This window comes from Muscardinus avellanarius (assembly GCF_963383645.1).
Source record: "Muscardinus avellanarius genome assembly, chromosome: 3".
Lineage (NCBI taxonomy): Eukaryota > Metazoa > Chordata > Mammalia > Rodentia > Gliridae > Muscardinus > Muscardinus avellanarius.
In genome coordinates this window covers 147,473,181-147,499,903 of record NC_137788.1, presented here as the reverse complement: position 1 = coordinate 147,499,903, position 26,723 = coordinate 147,473,181, and the positions used below count along the sequence as shown (strand labels likewise).

Sequence of the window (26,723 nt, the reverse complement as noted above, 5' to 3'; positions counted from 1 at the left end):
CCCCGGATTCCGTGCGCAGGAGGACAGCGTCGCCACCCTACGCTCACCCTGGGCTGCCGCCGGCTCCTGAACACGGAGGGCATCCCCCTCCTTGCGCACCGCTGCACAGGTGAACGCTGCCATGGCTTTTCCCCATCGGCCGGACGCTCCCGAGCTGCCCGACTTCTCCATGCTCAAAAGGCTGGCTCGAGACCAGCTCATCTATCTTCTGGAGCAGGTCGGTTCCAGACACGTCTGGCGCTTTAAGGCATCCATGGTTTAGGGCGCACTGGACGCGTACTTCTTCCTTGCTGCGGCTCATTAATTTTGTTCTTGGTTCTGGGTATTGCCCTTGAAGCTTCTTGGGCAGCTCCAAAATGGAACAATCAGCAGTAAGAGCGGATTAAGAGAGTAGTAGTAAGAGCTTCTTGGGACACAGCCAGACATTAATGGAAATCTTTTTCTTTTTTTACCCAATACTGGGGATTGAATCCAGGGGCATTCTACCTCCGGGCTACCTCCCCAGCTGCTTTTTATTCTTTATTTTGAAACAGGGTCTCATTAAGTTATAGAGGGTCTTACCAAATAGCTGAGGCTGTCTGCAAACCTGCGATCCTCCTTTCCCAGCCTCCAAGTACTGAGAAGATTACAAACATACACCCCCACCCCCGTGTTTTTGTTTTGTTTTTTCCTTACAGTCAAGGAAGATACCATTCGGGCTAGGCAGAAGTGGGGATGGAAAGATGGTTAAGAATTCTCTGACACCAGGGATCTTAGGCACCAGTTGGAGCCCTGTGTAAAGTAGGTTACTACATACAGGGTATCAGGTGGTAAATCAGTGGTAGTTGCCTAAAGAGTTCCAAATAAGCAATTAAAGGCCAGGCGTGGTGGCGCCCGCTTGTAATCCCAGCATCTGAGTGCTGGCTTGCAGACAGCCTCAGCTACTTAGGGAGGCCCTTTGCAACTCAGTGAGACCATTTCTAAATAAAGAATAAAATATTAGGGCTGGGGTGTCGCTCAGAGGTAGAATCCCCAGTAACTAACACACACACACACACACACACACACACACACACACACACAGAGCAATTATATGTAGCTAGAGTGATCTTGGAGTTTCTGGGAGTTGGGATGTGAGGAATAATGAAGAGTAATGTAATTTCTTTGGAGACTGGAGAACATGCTCTACAGACTGGTAGGAGCAAAATTGATAATCTGGGGAAAGACAAAGTATGAGCAGAGAAAAAAGCAATCAGACTTTACATGGTAGGCATCAGGAAGCCACTGAAGTCTCCTCCCCTCGTTTGTGGCATGAAGCAATACTTGATTACTTGATGATTCTAATAGCAAAGTATGGGTTGGAGTAAACCTGCAACAGAAGTCTGTAGAACGGAATGCAGTAATATAGGCCTACAGGAAATTGGTGGCAGTGAGAACGAGGGAAAGTGATGGTGTAGCCAGGCGTGGTGGCACACGCTTGTAATCCCTGCTCTTGGGAGGCGGAGACAGGAGGATCGCGCAGGTTCGAAGCCAATCTCGCAGGCTTAAGAGATGCTGTTTCCAAATAAAAACATATTAAAAAAAAATAGGTCTGGGAGTGTAGCCCGGAGGTAGAAGGGTTTCCAGGAACCCCAGTACCAAGAAAAAAAAAAAAAGAAAGAAAAGAAAGTGATGGTGTATGTGTGTTGCTGGGAAGCGAGCCCAGGGGCATTCTACCTGTGAGCTACACCCCCAGCCCAATTTTTTATTCTTTTTTTTTTTCTTTTTCCTGTGGTACTGGGAATGGAACCCGGGGGATTCTACTTCTGAGCTACACCCTCAGCCCTATTTTTTTTTCTTTATTTTGAAACAGGGTCTCACTGAGTTACAAAGGGTCTCAGTAAGTAGCTGAGGCTGTCCACGAACCGTGATCCTCCGGTCTCAACCTCCCAAATGCTGGAATTATAAGCATGTCTCTCTTTCTTTCTTTCTTTCTTTCTTTCTTTCTTTCTTTCTTTCTTTCTTTCTTCTTTCTTTCTTCCTTTCTGTGGTACTGAGGGTGGAACCCAGGTGCATTGTATCTCCGCCAACCCGGTTTTTTATTTTTTATTTTGAAACAGGGTCTCACTGATTGGAAAGGGCCTTACTAAGTAGTATTTTCTTTCTTTCTTTTTTTTTTTTTTGTGGTACTGGGGGTGGAACCCAGGCTATATTCCCAGACGTATTTTTATATTTTATTTTGGAAACAGGGTCTCACTAAGTTGCTGAGAGCCTCCCTAAGTAGCTGAGGCTGGTTTTGAACCTGTGAGATCCTCCTGTCTCAGCCTCCCAAGCACTGAGATTACAAGCGTGCGCCTCCACGCCGGGCTCCTTACTAAGTAGTAGCTGAGGCTGTCTTCTAACCACAATCCTCCTGTCTCAGCCTCCCAAATGCTGGGATTACAAGTGTGCTTCACTATGCCCAACTCTATTCTTTCTTTATTTTAAAAAAAATATTTTTTCGGTACTAGGGATGGAGCCCAGGGACATTCTACCTCCAAGCCACACCCCCAGCCCTATTTTGTATTCTTTATTTTGAAACAGGTTCACACTGAGTTGCAGAGGGCCTCACTCAGTAGTAGAGGCTGGCCACAAACCTGGGTCCTCCTGTCTCAGCCTCCCAAATGCTGGGATTACAAGCATGTTCCACTATGTCTGGCCTTAAAATTTTTATTTTGAAACAGTGTTTATGCTAGGTTGATGGGAGTCTCACTACTGGCTTAGGCTGTCCTCAAACCTGCAATCCTCCTGTTTTAACTTCTCAAGTACTGAGATTGCAAGTATTTGCCATCAGTAACTATTTCAGTTTTTATTTTCCACCATTCTCCTATATCAAGACATATTTATTAGGCCGGGCGTGGTGGTGCATGCTTGTAATCCCCGTGCTTGGGAGGCTGAGACAGGAGAATCGCAGAGGTTCGAAGCCAGCCTCAGCTACTTAGTGAGGCTCTCAGCAACTTAGTGAGACCCTGTTTCCAAATAAAAATGTAAAATAGGTCTGGGAGTATAGTCCGGAGATAGAAAACCCCTGGGTTCCACCCCCAGTACCACCAAAAAAAAAAAAAAAAAAAAAAAGACATATTTATTTATTTACTTAATTATTTATATGTGTTTCTGTGGACTGAACCCAGAGGCCTTCTACCTCTGAGCTATACCCTTAGCCCTATTTTCATTTTTATTTTGAAACCATGGCTCACTAGGTTGATGACTTTCACTTTTTGCTGAGGCTGTCCTTGAACCTGTAATCCTCCTAGCTTCTCAAATACTGGGATTATAGGCATGTGCTACCATACCCAGCCTACATCAAGATTTCTGAAGCCTGGCTCTATTGACATTTTGGGCTGGGTAATTCTGTGTTGTAGGATTTGTCCCATATTGTAAAATGCTTACTTAGCAGGTTAATCTGAGAAAGAAGGTGGAATATCTCTCCCAGTTAAGTGAATATACAGAGAAATCTCACCTGTGGATATGGTAAATAAGATGCTAGTGCCCTTCCAACTTGGAGATCATGTTTCTAGTGAGTGGGCTAGATGAATTCTCAACTGAAAAAGAAAGTGTGACCTATGGGTGACCCCAGAATCTGTTTCCTTCAGCTTCCTGGAAAAAAGGATTTGTTCATCGAGGCAGATCTCATGAGCCCTTTGGATCGGATCGCCAACGTGTCCATCCTGAAGGTACTGCCCCCTTTCCCCAGGGAGGCTCTTTGCCCTCTTTCCTCTTTGAGCAGTTTTTGTTTGGATGAACAGTATAAATGTCTAAAAAGTGACTGTCCTTACAGGGCCAAAACAGAGTAGCTGAATTGGGCAAAGAGGGACTGATAATGTTGTTTTGTGTTGTTTTATCTTTGGTTTTCCCATTGACAGTTTGAGAAAGGCTCTGGGGATTGGTTTTCAGGGGAGCTTGGCTTCCCAGAAATGGCATGAACGAGAAGCCCTTTGGCACTCCCTGGTCTTTGTGAACTGCTTTGTGCTTTTCAATTACTCTTATGTCCACTGTCTTGTTGGATTCTTCCTGTAGCAACATGAAGTAGACAAGCTGTACAAGGTGGAGAACAAGCCCGCTTTCAGCTCCAGTGAACAGTGAGTTTAAGATTCTCTCTCACCTGCAGCACCTCCAAACCAGCCAGTCCCCAGGAACACATTTGTCCTTGACCTGGAACCATGGTGTCTGTGATACGGTTCATGTCCCTGAACTTTCACAGTCTCATGCCTAGATTATTGTGTAGTCTTTTTATGTGTGTGTGTGTGTGTGTGTGTGTGTGTGTGTGTGTGTGTATGTTTTACTAGGGATTTAACCCAGGGCATTTTACCTCCAATCTACACACCCAGCCCTTTTTCTAGTTTTGGTTTTGAAACAGTCTTTTTTTTTTTTTTTTTTGTGGGTCTGGGGTTGGAACCCAGGGGCATTCGACCTCCGGGCTACACCCTCTGCCCTATTTTTTATTCTTTATTTTGAAACCAAGTCTCACTGAGTTGCAGAGGGCCTCACTAAGTAGCTGAGGCTGTCCATGAACCGCGATCCTCCGGTCTCAGCCTCCCAAATGCTGGGATGACAAGCGTGCGCCACCACGCCCGGCTCCAGAGTCTCTTTAGATTGCTGAGAATCTCTCTCCCTTTGTCTCTGTCTCTCTCTTGTTTTTTTGTTTTTTTGTTTGTTTTTTTTTGGTGGAGCTGGGGATTGAACTCAGGGCCTCACACAGCTTGGCAAGTGCTCAGCCACTGAGCTATACAATCCCAGCAATCCTTGAACCTGCATTTCTCCTGTCTCAGCCTCCCAAGTATGGGTGTGTGTATAAGTAGGCTTATACCACCATATCTGGCTTCTTTTTATTATTTTTAGCACTGGAGGATGAATATACTTCATACTATATGCATCTTTTTTGCCCGTTGTATTATAAATTATTTTAGACCAGGAACTTTTTTTTTTGGGGGGGGGGAGATACTGGGCATAGAACCCAGGGGCCTTCTACCTTCAGGGCATACCCCCAGCCCTGTTTTTTATTTGAAAACAAGTTCTCAAGTTGCTGAGAGCCTCACTAAGCTGAGGCTGACTTCAATTCTGTGATCCTCCTGTTTTAGCCTCCCAAGTACTGGGATTATACCATGCCTGGTTTAGACCAAGAACTTTTTTTTTTGATGGTACTAGGGGTGGAACCCAGGGACTTTACCTCTGGGCTATATACCCAGATCCCCAGACCTATTTTATATTTTATTTGGAAATAGGGTCTCACTAAGTTGCTGAGAGCCTCACTAAGTAGCTGAGGCTGGCTTCACACCTATGTGATCCTCCTGTCTCAGCCTCCCAAATGGGGATTACAAGCGTGCGCCACCACACTCAACTTAGACCAGGAACTTCTGAGTCCACTATAGGATCAGTAAAGGCACCCTACTCATCATGGTGTGCCTCTTATGGTAAAAGGTATTTTCTGTGGTTGGTACATGAGAGGCCAAAAGAACTGGCATCACTAACTATAAGCGCTGTTAAGAAGGACAGATGGGCCAGGCATAATAGCACATACTTGTAATCCCAGTATTTGGGAGGTTGAGACAAGAGGATCACAGGTTCAAGGACAACCTCAGCAAGTAGTGAGAGTCATCAACCTAGCGAGACTGTTTCAAAATAAAAATAAAATAGGGCTAGGAGTGTATCTCAGAGGTAAAATGCCCCTGGATTCAAACCCTAGTAACACACACACACATACACACACACACACACACACACACACACACACACACACGTATGCGCGCACACACACAACATATGGTTTAAGAGTTGACATTGGTTCAGTTTCTTTTATTTATTTATTTATTTTTGGTGGTACCCAGAGGCTTTCTACCTCCGGGCTATACTCCCAGACCTTTTTTTTTTTTAATATTTTTATTTGGAAACAGGGTCTCACTAAGTTGCTGAGAGCCTCACTAAGCAGCTGAAGCTGGCTTCGAACCCGTGCGATCCTCCTGTCTCAGCCTCCCAAGCGCGGGGATTAAAAGCGTGCGCCACCGCGCCCGGCGGCTCAGTTTCTTTTAAGCTGCTGTTGCCGACTGTATGACTTTTCTCCGGTGTCTTCTCCCTCCCTCGTAGACTGTGCTTCCTGGTCAGGCCTCGCATCAAGAACATGCGCTATATAGCCAGTGAGTACTGTTGGGGATGGTATGTGACCAGGGCTGGAAGAGGGTGGGCAAGATTGAAGGCCTTGGGCCTTGAGGACCCTTTTAAAATTTTTTTTCCTGTGGTACTAGAAATGGAACCCAAGGGCCTTCTACCTCTGAGCTATACACCTAGCCCTATTTTATATTTTATTTGGAAACAGGGTCTCACTAAGTTGCTGAGAGCCTCACTAAGCTGCTGAGGCTGGCTTCGAACTTGCAATCCTCCTGTCTCAGCCTCCCAAGTACTGAGATTATAAGTGTGTGCCACCACGCCCGGCCCTAGAAGACCTTTTCAGAATAAACTGCCTGTTGGGGTTGACCACAGCACGTGTGCGGGCGTCTGAACTGCCTGTTGGGATTGACTACAGCACGTGTGTGGGCGTCTGCTTCCTTCTGGGCCAGCAGGCCAGCAGGCACCCGTGGCTTCTGGGCTGCGTTTCTTCTCTCTGTAGATCTTGTCAATGCAGACAAATCGGCTGGGCGAACGCGAAAGTACAAAGTGATCTTCAGCCCTCAGAAGGTGAGTGTGGACTGCGGCGGAGTGGGACAGGGTGTAGACTGGGTGAGGGGCCAAGGGTGCTGTCTCCCTCAAATCAAATAAAGTATGAACAGCTGCCCTTTTTATGAATGATTTCATGATTGTTACTCAGAGTGTTTGTTACAAACTCTCTGAAAATGAGTGTTGTAGAATTGTGAGAGGTGGCATCTACGTAGAATTTGGGGGGGGGGTGGTACTAGGAATTGAACCCACCCAGGGTACTCTACTTCTGAGCTATTATCCCCAAGCCCCCCTTTTTCTGTAATACTGAGGATTGAACCCATGGGCATTCTACCTCTGAGCTGCACCCCCAGCTTTATTTTATTTTTATTTGGAAACAGGTTCTTGCTAGGTTGATGAGTGTCTCACTACTTGCTGAGGCTGTCCTTGAACCTGAGATCCTCTTGTCTCAGGTTCCCAAGTACTGGCTCCCAGCCCTTTTTAAATTTTTTAATTAATTAATTAATTATTTGCAGTACTGGGGATGGAACCCAGAGGCATTCTACCTCCGAGCTATATCCCCCATAGTTTTCAGTCTTTTTATTTTAAAATTTTTTAAAAAATTTTATTCATCTATTTATTTATTTTGGTGGTACTGTGGGTGGAACCCAGGGGCTTTCTACTTCCAGGCTATACTCCCAGACCTACTTTTATATTTTATTTGGAAACAGGGTCTCACTAAGTTGCCGAGAGCCTCACTCAGTAGCTGAGGCTGGCTTCGAACCTGTGCAATCCTCCTGTCTCAGCCTCCCAAGCGCGGGGCTTACAAGCGTGCGCCACCACGCCTGGCTTAGTCTTTTTACTTTTGAAATAGGGTCTCACTGAGTTGCAAAGGGCCTCACTAAGCAGCTGAGGCTGTCTGCGAACCACAGTCCTTTTGTCTCTGCCTCCCGAATGCTGGGATTACAAGCGTGTGCCACCATGCCTGGCTAAATCTGTTTATTTTGAAGCAGCAGGATCCTATTAAGTTGCTGAGGGTCTTGCTAAGTTGCCAAAGCTGGCCTTGAACCTGCCATCTTCTGTCTTATATTTATACATACTGAGATTATAGGCATGTGCCACTGTACCAGCTTATATTTTATTTACTTATTTCAGTACTGGGGATGGAAGCCAGGGGCATTCATTCTACCTCTGAGCTACGCTCCCGGCCCTATTTTTTCATCTTTTTTTTTTTGTGTGTGGTACTGGGGGTAGAACCCAGGGGCTTTTCTAAATCCGGGCTCTACTCCCAGATCTATTTTATACTTTACTTGGAAACAGGGTCTCACTAAGTTGCTGAGAGCCTCACTAAGTAGCTGAGGCTGGCTTCGAACCTGCGCGATCCTCCTATCTCAGTCTCCCAAGCGCTGGGATTACAAGCGTGCGCTACCACACCCAGCTTCTATTCTTTATTTTGAAACATGGTCTCATTGAGTTGCAAAGGGCCTCACTAAGTAGCTGAGGCTGTCCATGAACCGCGATCCTCTTGTCTCAGCCTCCCAAATGCTGGGATTACGGGCATGCGCCATCACGCCTGGATCCAGTTTATATTTTATGTTGCACATTTTCTATGATATACAAATATATTCAAGTGTGATTTTACAATAGAACAGAGAAGAACATGGTTACTAATCATCTTCCCTCTTTCAGTTTTATGCATGTGAGATGGTGCTTGAGGAAGAGGGAATCTATGGAGGTGAGAGGAGACGAACGTGAGTGGAAAGGGAGAGAGGACATGTAGAAGCCTGACCCTGTTCTTGTCACCCCTCCCACGCCTCCCCTGGACCTACTCGTGTTGCACTGGTGGGAGGGGAGGCTCCTGAGGATGGGTGTGGGAGCAGGACCCCAACTGAGAACACACAGGGATGCCAGGGCTCAGACTGGGCAGTGACCAGCTGCACTTCCCAAAACTCCCACCGGGAAGAATTGGGTCTCCCTCCTCCGTTTTCTTTACTTCTTTCCCCATCAGCTCAGACCTGCTCACGGTCCTCGCTGCTGAAATTCCTTTCATGGGTTGGTGCAGAGCCTGGGCTCCTCAGTGCAGCCTTCTCTCCGTGGCACTTAGCATAGTCCTGCTCATAGAGGGACTTCAGAGTATTTGCTGAATAGTGAATGAATGAGTGGATGTTTCCTCTGCACTTACGGTTATCCCCTAATGGCTTGCCACGTTGTATTGTCAGCCACGCTGTGTGCGTTCATTGTCAGACTGTGCTCTCTAGGACAGGACTGTTTCTTAGTCTTCTGTAATTTCCCAGTGCTAAACGCAGTCCCTGGCATGTGGCAGACACTCAAGTATTTGTTTTATGATTGTGGAAGATCTTCATTTTACCACGGAGCTAAGTGCCTTCTGCAGGAAGTCTGACATTCTCTTTCCCCTCAGATGTGAGCTGTGACGAGTGGGCCTTCTCTTTGCTGCCACTTGATGTAGATCTGCTGAGCATGGAGCTGCCAGAATTTTTCAGGGACTACTTCCTGGTAAATGCAGGCTCTTGGGTCTTGGTTTCAAGGGATGGGATCTAGTGTGCCAGAAATAATGATTTAACCTTTGTCCAACTCATGCAATGTGACAGTGATTTCATGATTGAAAGCTATGTATAGGTGGGTCTAGAGGGGACTTCCTTCAGGGGAAATAAAATGAATTCCAGCATTCCCCAGACCGGGCCATCCTGCTTCAGATCTTCTAGGACTAGGCTTCTCCAGTTGGGCCTGCTGGTTGTATGTATCTTCGTGGCCATGTGATCCCTGCAGGAAGGAGATCAGCGTTGGACCAACACTGTTGCTCAGGCCTTACACCTTCTCAGCACTCTCTATGGGCCCTTCCCCAACTGCTACGGAATTGGCAGGTGTGCCCGGGTAAGAGCGCCGTCCTGCTGCTGTCCCTCAGCCCTGCTTCCCTGTTCTGTTCCCCGGAAGGATAATCCACAGGCTTTTGGGGTATAAGGTATTTTCTTTACCTTGCTTCATGTTCCAGAATGGCTCCTCAGAGAGCCGGGCACGGTAGTGCATACTTGTAATCCCAGTACTTGGGAGGCTGAGGCTCGTGGCTAGCCTTAGCAATTTAGCAAGGCTCTCCGCAACTTAGTGAGACCCTGTTTCAAAATTAAAGAAACATAAAATAGGGCTGAGGGTGTAGCTTAGAGGTGGAATAACCCTGGATAGGATCGGATAGGATAGGTTGCATTTCTAAGTGTCTTTTCATCCCAGGAGCAGGTAGCATTATATCTTTGTTGGGATGGTGAGGCTGGGAAGGGCGGGGAACAGATGGCAGTAGAATAGGTTCATGTTCATAATTAGCTCCCCTCTTGGGTGCAAGGTGGAGTGTCACAAGAGGGGCTTGGCCTCTGTAGGTATGGCTCCATAGGAACCTGAACCCAAAATTGAGAATGTCTCGGTCCCTGACAGATGTCATATGAATTGTGGAGGAAACTGGATGAGGAGGAGGATAGTGAAACCAAAGGCCGAAGGCCAGAGATCGGACACATCTTTCTCCTGGACAGAGGTAAATTATGCTCAGTGTTCCTCTTATCTCTGGCCCTAGAAGACACAGAAATATGCAATATGCTAGTAAAGTTAGGATCCTCCAGTTGGAGCTGTGAGTCCATCACAGCCACGTGGGCCTGTGCAAATGCTCCAGCTGATGTCAGCAAACTGTGGAAAGCTGGGCCTGGGGCGCCTTCAGGTCGGCTTCTTGGTTTCAGACATGGACTTTGTGACGGCACTGTGCTCTCAAGTGGTTTACGAGGGCCTGGTGGACGATACCTTCCGCATCAAGTGTGGTAAGTGCCAAGTCTTTGTGGAAGTGGTCATCTGCTCTGGAGCCTTCCACAATGGGATAGGGCTTCTGGGAGAGATGCCGGCTCCTGAGGCAGGAATGGCACTGGGGACCCGTTCCGGCATGCCATTCAGCAGAGGGCGGGAGAAGCTTCAGTGGGTATCCTGACAGCCCCCTTCTACTCTCAAAGGAAGTGTGGACTTTGGCCCAGAAGTCACATCCTCTGACAAGAGCCTGAAGGTGCTACTGAATGCAGAGGACAAGGTGAGGGCATGGGCACTGGCGGTGGTGTACCCAGGGTGACTGCTTACCCAAGCTTAGCGCCCAGCTCTGGACGAGGGCCCGCGGCCATGGGAGAGGCTTCTGCTCCAGCTAAGAGCATACACATAACAGCATAGGTGTTTGACACCCACTTACTGATCAGCTCGGTTGTCCTTGTATCCTTGTACTTTTTCTTTCTTTTTTTTTTTCTTTTTTTTTTTTTTTTTTTTTTTTTTTTTTGTAGTACTGGGAATTGGACCTAGGGGCATTCTGCATCCTTGGATACACTCCAGCCCTGTTTTTTATTCTTTTTTTTTTGTGTGTGTGCAGTACTGGGGATGAAACCCAGGGGCATTCTACCTCCGAGCTACACCCCAGCCCTATTTTTTTTTTCTTTATTTTGAAATAGGGTCTCACTGAGTTGCAAAGGGCCTCACTAAGTAACTGAAGCTGGCCGCAAACTGCGATCCTCCTGTCTCAACCTCCCGAATGCTGGGATTACAAGCGTGCACCACCATGTCCAGCTATTCTTTATATTGAAACAGAATCTCACTAAGTTTCAGAGGGCCTCCCTAAGTAGCTGATGCTTTCCTTGTACTTGCAAGCATTCTTCCTGTACTGCCATCCTCCTGGTGGGGTAGTAAGGGAGGAGCTGTGGTTTTGACATAGTAAGTTATTCCCATCTTGTTCTCCTCACAGGTATTTAATGAGATTCGTAATGAGCACTTCTCCAATGTCTTTGGCTTCTTGAGCCAGAAAGCCCGGAACCTGCAGGCCCAGTATGATGTGAGGCTCTAAGCCCTGTTCCTCTGTTTGTCTCTTTAGTGGTGCCCCAAAGCTGCTGCCTTCTGACTCCCCTTCCACTACTGCCATCGGGCCCCTGTTTATTCTTCTGGATGGGTGGCAGCTGAGGGAGGGGGTGATTTCTCTTGGAGGTCTTGAGGTGCTGACCTTAGGGGGATGTCCCCACAGCGCAGGAGAGGCATGGATATCAAGCAGATGAAGAACTTTGTGTCCCAGGAGCTCAAAGGACTGAAACAGGAGCACCGCCTGCTGAGCCTCCGTAGGTACCAGCTTGGAGGTGGGAGGGGAGCGACTCCACACCCTCAGGGGCATGCTGTCCAGGGCCGCTGCCTTCCAGGAGGAGATCCCTGTACACCAGGCCAAGAATGGTCTCATTCGGTCTATAATGGGAAGAAGTGCTTCCGAATATTGCAAGAGGTTTTTATTCTTCTGGATGATAAGGAGACATCCTTCTAGAACTAGGAATATGTATGCCATCTCCCTTTTTGTCCTATCTGCAGATATTGGGGCCTGTGAATCCATCATGAAAAAGAAAACCAAGCAGGATTTCCAGGAGCTGATCAAGACAGAGCATGGTAACCAGCAGCCTGGCTGTGCTTTCTCATGCTCCTACCCGGCTCTCAGTGCCAGCCCCCGCCTGCCCCAAGATGCTTCTTGGCCTTTCCAGCTGATGCTGGCTGTGTGGAATGCTGTTAGAAGTCCTGGGGTCCCTTAACCCATCCCAAGGATGGAGACAGAGGCAGGGGACAGGGGCCTGTTGTCATAGATGGCATCTGCTGAGCTAATCCCCTGATTACTCACAGCACTGCTAGAGGGGTTCAACATCCGGGAGAGCACCAGCTACATTGAAGAACACATAGACCGGCAGGTGAGTAGGGACAGGGCCACGGAGGCTGGGTGATGTTTAGGGAGGGCTGCTTAAGCAGGAGGAGGGAAGAGTGTGCTTGTGGCACTTCAGCTCTCCTCCACTCTCCTGCAGGTGTCGCCCATGGAGAGCCTCCGCCTCCTGTGCCTTTTGTCCATCACCGAGAATGGTAAGACGAAAGATGAGAAGGCAGATTGAGATCTGCGCCTCAGGGAAGGAAGAAATAATTTTGAAAGACAAAATTATTAGCAAACAGAATGCTTCTCTTTCATTTAATGGGTTTTTTGTTTGTTTTTGTTTTGTTTTGTTTGTTTTATAGTACTGGGGATGGAACCCAGAGGCATTCTACCTCTAAGCTACACCCCTAGCACTATTTTTTATTCTTTATTATGAAACAGGGTTTCACTTAGTTGCAGAAGGCCTCATTAAGTACCTGAGGCTGGCCCCAAACCATAATCCTCCTGTTTCAGACTCCCAAATGCTGGGATTACAAGTGTGCACCACTACACCCAGCTTATTTTTGTTTTTTGCAGTACTAGGGATGGAACCCAGGGTCATTGTACCTCTGAGCTACACCCCCAGTCCTATTTTTTAGTCTTTTTATTTTTTGAAACAGAGTCTCACTGAGTCATGAAGGGCCTCACAAAGAACCACAATCCTCCGGTCTCCGCCTCCTGAATGCTGGGATTACAAGCATGTGCCACCATGCCTGGCTTCATGAGTTTTTTTCTTTTTTTTTTTTATTTCCTCCTCCTCCTCCTCCTCCTCCTCCTCCTCCTCCTCCTCCTCCTCCTCCTCCTCCTCCTCCTCCTCCTCCTCCTCCTCTTCTTCTTCTTCTTCTTCTTCTTCTTCTTCTTCTTCTTCTTCTTCTTCTTCTTCTTCTTCTGATACTGGGGATTGAACTTGGGCATTTCTCCTCTGAGCTACCCCCAGTTCTATTTTTTTGTTCTATTTTTTTATTCTTTATTTGGGGACAGGTTTTTTTTTTTAATAAAAACTGTGTGTGTGTGTGTGTGTGTTACTGGGGATTGACCCCAGGGGCATTCTACTTCTGAACCATACCCCCAGCCTGATTTTGTTTTGAAACAGGGTCTCACTAAGTGGCAGAGAGCCTCACTAAGTTACTGAGGCTGTGATCCTATCTCAGCCTCCCAAGTACTGGAGTTACAGGCTTGTAACACCACACTTGGCTAGATTCTGCAAACTTTTATGGCAACTTGCTTTCTTCTGTTAAAGTATTCCAGTTGGTCAATATTCCTCTAGATTGCTTTTTTTTTTTTTTGCACGTCTGAGGATAGAACCCAGGGCATTTGACCTCTGAACTACACCCCCTGCCCTGTTTTTTATTCTTTCTTTATTTTTATTTATTTATTTATTTTATATTTTTATTTGGAAACAGGGTCTCTTAAGCCAGCTAGGCTGGCTTCGAACCTGCGCGACCCTCCTGTCTCTGCCTCCCAAGTGTGGGAATTGCAAGCGTGCGCCACCACGCCCGGCTTTTTATTCTTTATTTTGAAACGGGTCTCACTAAGTTGCGGAGAGCCTTACTAAGTAGTTGAGGCTGTCCGCGAACCGTGATCCTCTGGTCTCAGCCTCCCAAATGCTGGGATTACAAGCGTGCGCCACCGCGCCCAGCTCAAGATTGTTTTCTGCTTAGAGAATATTTTGCATATTCTTTTCTATATGTGGAACTGGGGCTTGAACCTAGGGGCATTCTACCTTGGAGCTACATCCCCAGCCCTATGTTTTATTTTTTTGTTTATTCATTAGTACTGGGGATTGAACCCACGGGCATTCTATCTCCAAGCTATACATACTCCCAGTCTTATTTTTATTTTGAAACAGGGTCTCATTAGGTTACAGAGAATCTTGCAACTTGCTGAGGCTGTCCTCCAATCTGTGATCCTCCTGTCTTAGCCTCCCAAGTACCGGGATTACAGGTGTGGGCCACTATGCCCAGTTTATTCTTTTTTTATTTTTTTATTATTTATTTTTTGGTGGTACTGGGGTGGAACCCAGAGGCTTTCTACCTCCGGGCTATACTCCCAGACCTATTTTATACTTTATTTGGAAACAGGGTCTCACCAAGTTGCTGAGAGCCTCACTAAGTAGCTGAGGCTGGCTTCGAACCTGTGTGATCCTCCTGTCTCGGCCTCCCAAGCGCAGGGATTACAAGTGTGCGCCACCACGCCCGGCCCTTATTCTTTATTTTTTATATTTATTTTTTTGTGGTACTAGGGGTGGAACCCAGGGGTTTTTCTACTTCCCTCGGGTTATACTCCCAGACCTATTTTTTACTTTATTTGGAAACAGGGTCTCAGTTGCTGAGAGCCTCACTAAGTAGCTGAAGCTGGCTTTGAACCTGTGCGATCCTCCTGTCTCAGCCTCCCAAGCTCTAAGATTACAAGTGTGCGCCACCACGCTCAGCTTTTGTTCTTTATTTGGAAACAGGGTCTCACTAAGTTATGGAGGGCCTCACTTCAGTAGCTGAGGCTGGCCATGAAGCTGCAATCATATTGCTTCAGCCTCCCGAGTACTGGCATTACGAGCTATGCTACCACACCTGGCTATATGTTGTGTACTCTAAATCCCTTTTATGGTAGTTAAAAGTCTGTTTCTTCATACTTCCATGGAACTCCCTTTTTACATTTTATTTCTCTATAGTTGTAAAGCACTTCCGGGGAGAACTGCCCCTTAGTTGGAAAGAAATGCACAAAGTCTGGGCTCCTCCCTCCCCGTCTAGCATTCGCATTAATTCCAGTGTCCCCTCAGCATGCTGCAGTTCAGAGCTCGTCCTTGGAACTCTCAGACGCAGGTTTTGGTTTTTAATAAGCAAGCTCCAATTTAGCATTCCATTTAGAATTAACTTTCCTATGCCAGGTAAACATTTCCCGAATCCGCCCTCTAGATGGTGTTTGGTGGGTTTGGGTGTACATTTAGAGTACCTCAGCCAGCCTTTCTTGTGTTTCTCACCCTTAGGTTTGATACCCAAGGATTACCGATCTCTGAAAACACAGTATCTGCAGGTAGGACCTGCAGAATGTGTTCCTGAGGGAACCTGGTGGAGGGCAGTTGTTGGGCACTTTTGAAAGAGGCATGAGTCAAAATGGTCCCTTTCCTGTCCTCTTCAAATTCCTTTTTAGCCTCTTTCCCGGAGATGCTAGGGAAAGTCCCCTTTCAGCACTCCCCCACCCCTGTCCCAGTGGTGGACCACCAATGCTAAGAGAATTTATTTATTTATTTTGTGGTGCTGGGGCTTGAACCCAGAAGCATTCTACCTCCAAGCTACCCCCCACCCCCAAGCCGTATATTGTTATTTTGAAACAGGGTCTCACTAGGTGAGTCTCACTACTTGCTGAGGCTGGCCTTGAACCTACAATCCTCCTGTCTCAGTCTCCCAAGTATTGGGATTACAGGTGTGTGCCACCACGCCTGGCCAGTGGGCTCTTTCTCTTGGAATTCTTTCTCACTTGAAAACCCTACAGCGAGGCAGTGACCGAGCTTACCTTCCTGGTCTTCCTCACGTCTTCTCCATCCCTGAAGCCCTACTCACCATCTTTACAGCCATGGCCTTCTCTGCTCTTCAGCAGTTCCAGGCTGCTTCCTATCCCTTTGTTTGGCGTCCACTAATTTCCGATGGGAAAATGCTGCAGAGCGAGTGGGAGCTCCTGCAGGACAGAGGCTGCGGAGCGAGGCTGTGGATTCCCTCCCCTCACCCCCGTGTCACCTAGCAGTGCCAGGCTTGGGGGACGCTCCATCAATAGCCAACTTGCACTTCCTTCAGAGTTATGGCCCTGAGCACCTGCTTACCTTCTCCAACCTGCGGCGAGCTGGGCTTCTAACAGAGCAGGCCCCGGGGGACACCCTCACGGCAGTGGAGAGTAAAGTAAGCAAGCTGGTGACCGACAAGGCTGCAGGTGAGCAGGCCAGGCGACTCCCCTCCGTGTCCCCTCTTCTCTCAACAGGCAGAGCCCCTGGGGACGCGAGCAGGGGGAGGAGATCCCATCTATTACTGTCGTTAGCACTGCTGCTTCTGGATGAGCAGCTTCCATATATTGAATGCTTAGCATGTGCTAACCTCTTACATAGAATTTTTCATTTAAATCTCACAAAGTCTCTGTGAGGTCAGTTTTCTTTCCCTGATTTTACAGATGAAGAAACAGGCTTAGGGAAATGAAGTGATTGTTCGAGGTCTCTCAGTAAGTCAGGTTGGTTTGACTCCAAAGCCCAGACATTTAACTAGTAAATTGTAGAGCGCATTTAATAGGCTGCTGGGGCCCTGGAGGAGGAAGATGAGGGGTGGGGAGAGGGGTACAGAGAGTCTTGATCAGTTCCAGGGAACCGTAGGCAAATGGCTTCAAGGGAAGTCCTTGGATGACAGGTCCTATCGTGTCCTGAATCGTGTTGCCCACAGCAGTGTCACGAATCCATAGACCTTTGATGGAACCTAGCACAGATTTCTTCCCCAGGAAAGATTACTGATGCCTTCAGTTCTCTGGCCAAGAGGAGCAATTTTCGTGCCATCAGCAAAAAGCTAAATTTGGTAGGTGGAAGTGGGCTGGAAAGAGGCTGCTGTGGGTTCATTCCTTTGTGGAGTACTTTGAATCCATAAAAATCTTGTTTAATTTTTATGAAGAGCCATGTAGCATGAACTTAATTAAATATGAAACAAGACACAAATTCACGCATTTAATAAACAAGTAACAAGCGCTTGCTAAGGCCAGAAGATTCAGGGTGCACGTGTGTCCATGCTTCCCATGAAGGTGCTGCAGAGAAGGCTGGGAAGGAGGGCTCTCCCCCCAGGACAGTGAACTCACTGCAGAGACCGCAGGCAGTGAGCACAAGACACCGTGTGATTGTGGATTATTTTCTTTTTCAGACTTGCTGGTTCTCCCTTTAGTTGAGACAGGAACTCTTGGGGATGAGCTGCTTTTATCTGACTCTTTAAAGGCTTGGATTGCTGAACGTAGTACCTTTGCCTTCTAGATCCCACGTGTGGATGGCGAGTATGACCTGAAAGTGCCCCGAGACATGGCCTATGTCTTCAGTGGCGCTTATGTGCCCCTAAGCTGCCGAGTCATTGAGCAGGTAGGAACCAGCCCGTCTTGCTCCCGTTCATATCTGCTCTCTGCTTTCTCTTGGCCTTGGGTCCCTTCTACCTTTCACTGCTTGAGTAACTAGCAAGAAGCAAGATGGTCTGGCTGCTGTGCCAAAGTGTGTTCCTGGCGCAGGCCTGAAACCAGTGCTTCTGCCTTCCCAGGTGCTGGAGCGGCGCAGCTGGCAGGGCCTTGACGAGGTGGTACGGCTGCTCAACTGCAGTGAGTTTGCATTCACAGGTGTGTGGGGTGGGCAGGCGGCCACGGGGTGGGCTGGCTGCATCGCCCAGGCCGGGGTGTCACTGAAGACCTGGGTCTGCTCTCATCCTCAGACACGGCCAAGGAAGAAAAGGCTTCCAGCGAGTCCCTGCGCCTCATCTTAGTGGTGTTCTTGGGCGGGTGCACGTTCTCTGAGCTCTCAGCCCTGCGGTTCTTGGGCAAAGAGAAAGGTAAGAGAGAACAGGAAGTCAAGGATAGTCTGCTGCGGGCTCTGGGGGAAGAAGCACCTTGCGGAGGAAGGCTTTTCTCCTGGCCGAGGTCCACTTGGCCTAGCCTGCTGCAGGCTGGTGCTCTGGCCCGCCGGGCTCGGCAGGCTGTAGCGCTCCAGAGCCTGGTAGTATAGCGCCTCTGTCTGGTGCTCTTATCTGGTGGGGGCTGAAACCGGAGCGGCTCTGCGTGGTTTCTGTTGGGATCTGAAATCAGCTGCTGTCACTGCCACTGCTCTGGTCTCCTTAGGGTACAGGTTCATTTTTCTGACGACAGCCGTCACAAACAGTGCTCGCCTTATGGAGGCCATGAGTGAGATGAGAGCCTGAGGCTCCTGGTGGTGAAGGCTTCCCTGGACGGCTCCAACAGCACACACAGCTGCTAAGGAAGTGACTCCCACTCTGCTGCCCAGAACTGGGGGCATGGAACTCATTGGGACCTAAAGAACATATCTTGAGGAGAAAGTTCGTGTCCTGCCCCCATTTATGAAGTAGAGACCGTGCAGCTAAGACAAGGGGGAACAGGTATCCTTTGCTAAATCCTATTTAATATCCTTGTAAATAAAGACTCTGCTCTTAAATATCAGATCCTTGAAGCTCTGCACTGTCTTCTCTGTTAGTGAAAGCACAGAGGGGCTGTCACTGGGGCTTCTTGCACTTCATGGCCTGAACTCTTTTATTTATTTATTTATTTATTTATTTATTTATTTTTGTGGGTCTGGGGTGGAACCCAGGGTCTCTCGACCTCCGAGCTACACCCCTGCCCTATTTTTATTCTTTATTTTGAAACAGGGTCTCACTAAGTTGCTGAGAGCCTCACTGAGTAGCTGAGGCTGGCTTCGAACCTGTGCGATCCTCCTGTCTCAACCTCCCAAGTGTGGGGATTACAAAGGTGTGCCACCACGCCTGGCCCCAGCTCCATTTTTTTTTTTTTTTTTTTTTTTTTTTTTGTGGTACTGGGGATGGAACCCAGGAGTATTCTACCTCCAAGCTACACCTCCAGCCCTGTTTCTTATTCTTTAGTTTGAAACAGAGTCTCACTGAGTTGCAAAGGGCCTCACTAAGTAGCTGAGGCTGTTGCGAACCAAGGTCCTCCTGTATCAGCCTCTGCAATGCTGGGATTAGAAGCGTGTGCTACCACACCCGGCTCCCAGCCCCATTTTTGAAACAGGGTTGCCGAGGGCATCACTAATTTGCTGAGACTGACCTCAAACCTGTGATCCTCCTGTCTCAGCTTCATAAGTACTGGGTTTTTAGTCATGCACTACCACCCCCCCCATACACACACTGTGGCCTGGATACTTTATTGCTCCAGGCTATCAAAAATCACTAACCAGTTAGGTGTGGTGGTGCACACCTGTAAACCTTGTATTTGGGAGGCTGAGTCAGAGAATCACAGGTTCACAGATTACTTCAGCAACTGGTGAGACTCATCAAAGTAGTGAGACTTTGTTTCAGAATAAAGAATAAGCCTGCCTTGGTGGCACAGGTTTGTGGTGGAGCAGGCTTGTAACCCCCACACAGACAGGAGGATTGTGCAGGTTTGAAGCCAGCAGTGCTGGCTTAAGAGACCCTGTTTCCAAATATAAAAATATAAAATAGGTCTGGGAGTGTAGTCTGGAGGTAGAAGGGTTTCCAGGAACCCCAGTACCCCCCCCACACACACACTCTAAAGAATAATAACACACACACACACACACACACACACACTCTAAAGTAAAGAATAATAAGGCTGGGGGTGTAGTTTGGAGGTAGACTGCCCCCTGGGTTCCATCCCCAGTGCCACACACACACACAAAAAATCATAAAAATAATAATAGTGAGGCCCTCCACAACTTAGTGAGACCGTTTCAAAATAAAGAATATAAAATAGGGCAGGGGGTATAGCTTGGAGATCGAATGTCCCTGGGTTCCATCCCCAGACCCGCAAAAAAAAAGAAAAATAAATAAATAAATGGCACGAACTAGGTGTGGTGGCAATGCTTGTAATTCCAGTACTGGGGAGGCTGAGTCTGAGAATCTGGGTTTGTGGCCACCCTTAGCTACTTGTGAGGCCTACAACTTAGTGAGACCCTGTTTCAAAAATAAAGAATAAGCCGGGCGTGGTGGTGCACGCTTGTAATCCCAGCGCTTGCAAGGCTGAGACCGAAGGATCACACAGGTTCGAAGCCAGCCTCAGCTACTTAGTGAGGCTCTCAGCAACTTAGTGAGACCCTGTTTCCAAATAAAATATAAAATAGATCTGGGAGTATAGCCCAGAGGTAGAAAGCCTCTGGGTTCCACCCCCAGTACCTCCAAAAAAAAAAGGGAGAAAATAAAAACCTGAGTTACTGACTGCAACCTTTCCAAGAATAATAATGCTTTATCAGAGAATATTCCAAGGAATAGGCATGCTTCAAGTCTCTAGCTAGAATTTTTTTTTCTTGGTGTGATAGGTCAGTCCAGTCTTCACAGCAGCTCAAGGCAAAGGCTTCTTCTAAAGCCTCCACAGTAAAAGAATAATGTCTTAGGCCTGATGGTGCACGCCCGTAATACCTTTACTTGGAAGCCAGAAATAGGATGATCGCAGTTTTGAGGCCAGCTTTTGCAATTTAGCACGACCGTTTCAAAAAAATAAGATGGGGCTGGGGTGTAGCTCAGAGGTAGAATGTCCCTGATTTCAACCCCCCAGTACCACGAAAAAATAAAATAGGGCTGGGTGTAGCTCAGATGTAGAATGTATTTGTGTTCAATCCTCAGCATCAAGAAAAATAAAAGGATAACTTGTCTAGAAAGGGACCAGGTCCTGAGCAGCGTTCAGTGTTCCTCCTCTTCCCAGTTAAAGTGCGGTTTCCGACCTCGGGGGAATTCCCACGAAAGATCAGTTCCCAGGCTCCCTCGCTAGTTGATCTAGCTAATCTTGACCCAGCCACCTGCGGCCGGCTCCCTGCTGGAGCTCAGGGCCAGGGGAGTGGGTAGCTAACTTCAAATCTAAACGGGAGAGCCGGTGGGGCTCGGGTGACGTCATTGGCTCGAGCTGGAGGCGCTGTCGGGTGGGCGGGGCGATGTGTTGGCCCCGCCCCCCGGCTAGGCTGTGCGCACGCGCAGACACGCTGGCCCCTCGAACGCGCTTCTCACGCAACGGCGCCCGGCCTGGAGGGGCGGTGAGGGGGCGGAGCCCCGCGAGGAGCGACGGAGCGCCGAGCCAATCGCAGGCCGCTCCGCCTCAGGGCTCTGTTTGAAATTCCGCGGGGCCTAACGGCTCGTGGAGGAGTGACCCGAGCGTGGAAGCGGGTGTGTGCGGGTGGTTGCTGAACTCGCGCCGGCGCGGAGGTCGGGAGTCTCGGCTCCCGGCTGCTTGGAGCGTCCGCCATGAGAAGAAGGTGTGAGGAGTGGGGCCCTGGGAGGGTCGACGCCCGGGGCGCGGGCGGCACCTGCGGGGCCGGGGGCGGGCCGGGGTCCGCAGCCCTCGCCAGGCCGCCCGGCCGCCGCGCCAGGTGCCGCCGCTTGACAGCTCGGCCGTGGCGTCCTCCGCGTCCCGACCCCCGGGCCCTCAGGTTTTAAACCTATCCTCGGTTTGGACTGGTCTGCCCTGGGCGTCAGCCTTCGCCTGTGTGGAAAGATGGCTGGCCGGCTTGGTTTCCTGGCAGGTTAATAAACCGCGACTGGAAGTCCCTTCCGGTGCTTCAACAGCCTCCCGCCTGCTGGGAAGGGAGTGTCTGAACTCCACCAGTGACTCTGGCAGGAGGTTGAGAACCAGCTTTCTTTCTTCTAAAATAAGTAATAGCAGTGAGTGTGGGCTTGTGTGTTAAGGCTATGCAAATACTTTCTGAAAGTGGTGGGTGAAGTCTTGTGACGATTTAGTACTAAGTAATTTATAGTGGTTGATCAAACGGATTATCCCGAGGCTTTGTATAAGATTCTTGGCTCAATGATTACTAATTCTGATCAGGGTTTCCTAAATACTGCTTGCCCTCGGGAGAGTGGAAATTGAGTACAAATCGTTACTATCGTTCCAGAAACAAATTTAGTGCAAGGTTGTGGATTACAGGTGATCTCTCCCCCACCCCTGGTGCAGGGAATCAAACTGCGGCATGCAGGGCAAGCACTCCACCACTGGAGCTACATTCCAGCCCTACAATAATTTTAAAATCTAAAGGGTAATATGCTTTTCGAGCTAATGGTGCATCTGAAGTAGTTTTTGTTGTTATTATTCTTGGTATTAAGCCCAGAGACATTCTACCTCTGAGCTACTCCCATCTTTTATATTTGAAACAGTCTTGCTAGGTTGCTGAGTTTCTCTAAATTGCTGAGTCTGGTCTGGTCTCTAAGCTGCATTCCTCCTGTCTCAGCCTCTCAAGTACTGGAATTATAGGCATGTGCCCCAGCAGAGGGCTTGTAAATTCTTAAATGGTGCGCGCGCGCGCGCGCGCGCGCGCGTGTGTGTGTGTGTGTGTGTGTGTGTGTGTGTGTGTGTGTGTGTGTGGTGGGGATATAACCTTGGGATACACTCCTGGACTTTTTTTTTTTTTTTTTTTTTGTGTGTGTGTGTGTGTGTGTGTGTGTTACTGGGGATGGAACCCAGTAGTATTGCACCCCCAGCCCTATATAATATTCCTTTATTTTGAAACAAGTTTCCCCTAAGTTTCAGAAGGCCTCACTAAGAAGCTGAGGCTGTCCAATAACCTCCCAAATACTGGGATTACAACCCTGTGCCACCATGCCTATCTTCTGCCTCAATTTAATTTAATTTTTTTGGTACTAGGGGATGGAACCCAGGGTCATTCTACCTCTGAGCTACACCCCCAGTCCTATTTCTTATTCTTTATTTATCTATTTATTTTTGTGGTTCTGGGAGTGGAATCCAGAGGCTTTCTACCCCCCGAGCTATACTCCCAGACCTATTTTATATTTTATTTGGAAATAGGGTCTAAGTTGCTGAGAGCCTTACTAAGTAGCTGAGGCTGGCTTCGAACCTGTGCCATCCTCCTGTCTCAGCCTCCTAAGCGCAGGGATTACAAGCATGCGTCACTACACCCGGCTTTTATTCTTTATTTTGGAACAGGGTCTCACTGAGTTGCAAAGGGTGTCACTAAGTAGTAGCTGAGGCTGTCCTCGAACTACCATCCTCCTTTCTCAGCCTTTTGAATGCTGGGATTACAAGTGTGTGCCACCACGCCCAGCTTTATTTTTTATTTGAAAACAGGGTTTTACAAAGTGGCTGAGAGCCTCACTAAATTGCTGAGGCTGCTTCAAACCTGTAATCCTGTCTCAGCCTCCAAAGTACTGGGATTAAAGGCTGGCCCATTACACATACAGGCTTGCTCCACCACTCCTGGCTTTTTATTTTTGAAACAAGGTCTCAGTAAATTGCTGACAGGCTAACTAAATTGCTGAGGCTGATTTCTAATCTGTGATCCTGTCCCAACTTCTCAAATTCTAAAATTATAGGTCTTTGCCATCATGGCTGGTTTATCATTCTTTTTTTTTTTTTTTTTTTTTTTTTGGTACTGGGAATGGAACCCAGGAGCATTCTACCTCCGAGCTATACTCCCAGCCCTATTTTTTATTCCATATTTTTGAAACAGGGTCTCACTGAGTTGCAAAGGACCTCACTAAGTAGCTGAGGCTGTCCACAAACTGCCATCCTCCTGTCTCAGCCTCCCGAATGCTGGGATTACAAGCGTGTGCCACCACACCCAGCTATCATTCAATTTTAAAACTGCAAATTTTTTTTTTCTTTGCCAGTCTGGGGATGGAACCCAGGGGAATTCTACCTCCAAGCTATACCCTCAGCCCTATTTTTTATTCTTTTTTTTGAAACAGGGTCTCACTGAATTGCAAAGGGCCTCACTGAGTAGCTGAGGCTGCCTATAAACCGAGATCCTCCTGTCTCAGCCTCCAGAGTGCTGGGATTACAAGCATGCGTCCGTCACCATGCCTGGCTTAAAACAGCAATTGGGATTACTCTGCTACACCAGAACTAGGTTTTGGTTTTTGGGTACATCCGAATTTCAGATAATTCATTTTTAGAAAGGACTGTGAGCCAGACTGTGCCTGACTTAAAATGTGTGTGTGTGTGTCACCAGGGATTGAACACAGAGGCATTTACCTCTGATCTAAACATCCAGCCCAATTTTATTATTTGGAAACAGGGTCTCACTAAATTGTCAAGGCTGGCTTTGAGCCTGTAATCTTCCTGTCTTAGCCTCCCAAGTACTGACATTTGGTTTTATTTATTTATTTATTTATATTTTTATTTTTTATTTTGTGGGTCTGGGGAAGGAATCCAGGGGCTACACCCCCTGCCCTATTTTTGAATCTTAATTTTGAAACAGGGTCTCGCTAAGTTACAGAGGGGCTCACTAAGTAGCTGAGGCTATCTGCAAACCACGATCCTCTAGTCTCAGCCTCCCGAATGCTGGGATTACAAGCGTGTGCCACCACGCTCCGCCTGACAATTGGTTTTAGAACATTATCATCCTCTAAAACATTTTTGCACTATGGTCCATATCCCACAACTATTTTTATTCTGGATAATTTGTGTAATCATAGCTATGTGTTTCTTTTTTGTTTATTATTATTATTTTGTGGTACTGGGGATGGAACCCAGGGGCATTCTACCTCTGAGCTACACCATCAGCGGTAATTTTTATTTATTTCGAAACAGGGTCTCACTGAGTTGCAAAGGGCGTCACTAAATAGTAGCTGAGGCTTTCCAAGAACTGGGATCCATTGCTAAGCTTCTGAGAGTCTCTCTAAACTGCTAAGCTGACCTTGAAACTGTGATCCTCCTGTCTTAAACTCCCAAATACTGGGATTACAGAAGTGGGCCACTGTCCCCACTTTATTTTTTGTTGTTCAAGGAATTGAGCCTAGTGGCATTCTATCTCCGAACTATATACCCAGCCCTATTTTCTTTTTGGAAGCAGAGTCTCACCCTCACTAAGTTCCTGAAGTTGGTTTTGAACCTATGATCTTCCTGTCTCAGCCTCCCACATACTGGGATTACAGGAGTGTGCCCCCACACCCTGCTGGTTTATTTATTTACTTTTGTGTATGATAGGGGATGAAACCCAGGGGCATTCTACCTCTGAGCTATGCCCCAGCCTTATTTTTTATTTTGAAAGTCTTTTTAAGTTGCTTAGTCTCACTGTGTTACCGAGGCTGGCCTCAAACCTCTGATCATCCTGTTTTAGCCTCCCAAATACAAAGATTACAGGCGTGTACCACCACACCTAGCTTCATTGTGTTAGTATCTGGTAAAATGAAAATAGTAAAGATGTGGTAGTGCATGCTGGCAGTCCCAGTTCTGAGATAGGAGGATCACAGGTTAAAATCAGCCTCAGCAATTGAGGGACAGTCTTAGCAATCCAGTGAGTCCATTTCAAAACAGAATCCAGTGAGTCCATTTCAAAACAGAAACCAAAAAGGTAGCTTAGCAGTAAAATGCCTCTGGGTCCAGTCTCCAATATATACACACATACACACACACTATACACTCACGCTTACTCTCACTCATGCACGAGATTATAGTAGCTATTGATACTGGCTGGCCATGTTATTGTGGACAACTAGTATTTGTGCAGAAAGCACTGGTAACTTTTAAACTGGGATTTAATTGCTTGAAGTGTTTTAAGATTTTTGTGAATGTTCCAGAAATTTTGGAGAAACTGAGGTAAAAACAAAATACTGTTTTGTGTGTATGTGGTAATATTGAACCCAGGACTGTTCTACCTCTAAACTACAGACTGTGTGTGTGTGTGTGTTGCTGGAATTGAACCCAAGGGCATTCTACCTCTGAGCTATACCCCAGCCCTTTTATTTTTTGGTTTGAAACAAGATCTTATTAGGTTGCTAAGAGTCTTGCCACATTGCTGAGGCTTGTCTCAAACCTGCAGTTCTCCTGTCTCAGCCTTCCAAGAACTAGAATTACAGGTGTGCTCCACCACACCTGGCTTTATTTTTTATTTTTTTAAACAGGGTCTCACTATGTTAGTGAGTTGGCCTTGAACCTGCAATTCTCCAGTCTCAGCCATTTGAAGACCAGGACAAACAAAAGCAGGTCAGGTATAGTGGCCTACACCTGGAATCCCAGCTACTCAGGAGGCTGAGGGTTTCAAATTGGAGACCAGCCTGGGCTACTTAGTGAGACTATCTCAAAATAAAGGACTTGTCCCATGCCTTTAATTCCAGTCAGTACTTGGGAGGCTGAGATAGGATTGCAGGTTCAATGACAGTCTCAGCAAGTAGGGAGACTCTCATCAGCCTATTGAGTGAGACCCTGTTTCAAAATAAAAATAAAAGGGATAGGGGTATAGCTCAGAGATAGAATGCCCCAGATTCAACCCTCAGTACCACAAAAAAAATGATTAGCTGAGTGTGGTGGCACACACTAGTAATCCCAGTACTTGGGAGGCTGAGACAGGAGGACAGGAGGATCCAGGTTCACGGCCAGCCTCAGCTACTTAGTGGGGCCCTCTGCAACTTAGTAAGACCCTGTTTCAAAATAAAGAATAAAAGGAGCTGGGCATAGTAGTGCACGCTTATAATCCCAACATTTGGGAGGCTGAGACAGGATCGCGGTTTATGGACCAGCCGCAGCTACTTAGGCCCTTTGCAACTCAGCGAGACTCTGTTTCAAAATAAAGAATAAAGCTGGGCGTGGTGGCGCACGCTTGTAATCCCAGCATTCAGGAGGCTGAGACCAGAGGATTGTGGTTCACGGACAGCCTCAGCTACTTAGTGAGGCCCTCTGCAACTCAGTGAGACCCTGTTTCAAAATAAAGAATAATAAA

The 26,723-nt window shown here is 47.5% G+C and overlaps 1 protein-coding gene across 2 annotated transcripts; it reads left to right on the top strand.

Moving 5' to 3' along the window:
* Positions 1-121: 121 nt before the first annotated feature.
* On the top strand, positions 122-18,276 carry VPS33B (VPS33B late endosome and lysosome associated; the record flags this gene model as incomplete). 2 transcript variants are annotated; one of them, XM_080692611.1, is made up of 23 exons in its annotated part: positions 122-217; positions 3,591-3,671; positions 4,015-4,076; positions 6,079-6,128; positions 6,599-6,666; positions 8,314-8,359; positions 9,044-9,138; positions 9,412-9,516; positions 10,066-10,162; positions 10,362-10,443; positions 10,630-10,699; positions 11,396-11,482; positions 11,669-11,759; positions 12,001-12,075; positions 12,304-12,368; positions 12,480-12,534; positions 15,345-15,391; positions 16,150-16,282; positions 16,835-16,908; positions 17,352-17,453; positions 17,626-17,701; positions 17,794-17,910; positions 18,197-18,276. In XM_080692611.1, the coding sequence occupies 23 exons, from the start codon at positions 122-124 to the stop codon at positions 18,274-18,276; spliced, it is 1,854 nt and encodes a 617-aa protein (XP_080548737.1). The 2 variants fall into 2 exon arrangements, with proteins under 2 accessions (XP_080548737.1, XP_080548738.1); XM_080692612.1 differs by lacking the exon at positions 3,591-3,671.
* Between the last annotated feature and the right edge of the window lie 8,447 nt (positions 18,277-26,723).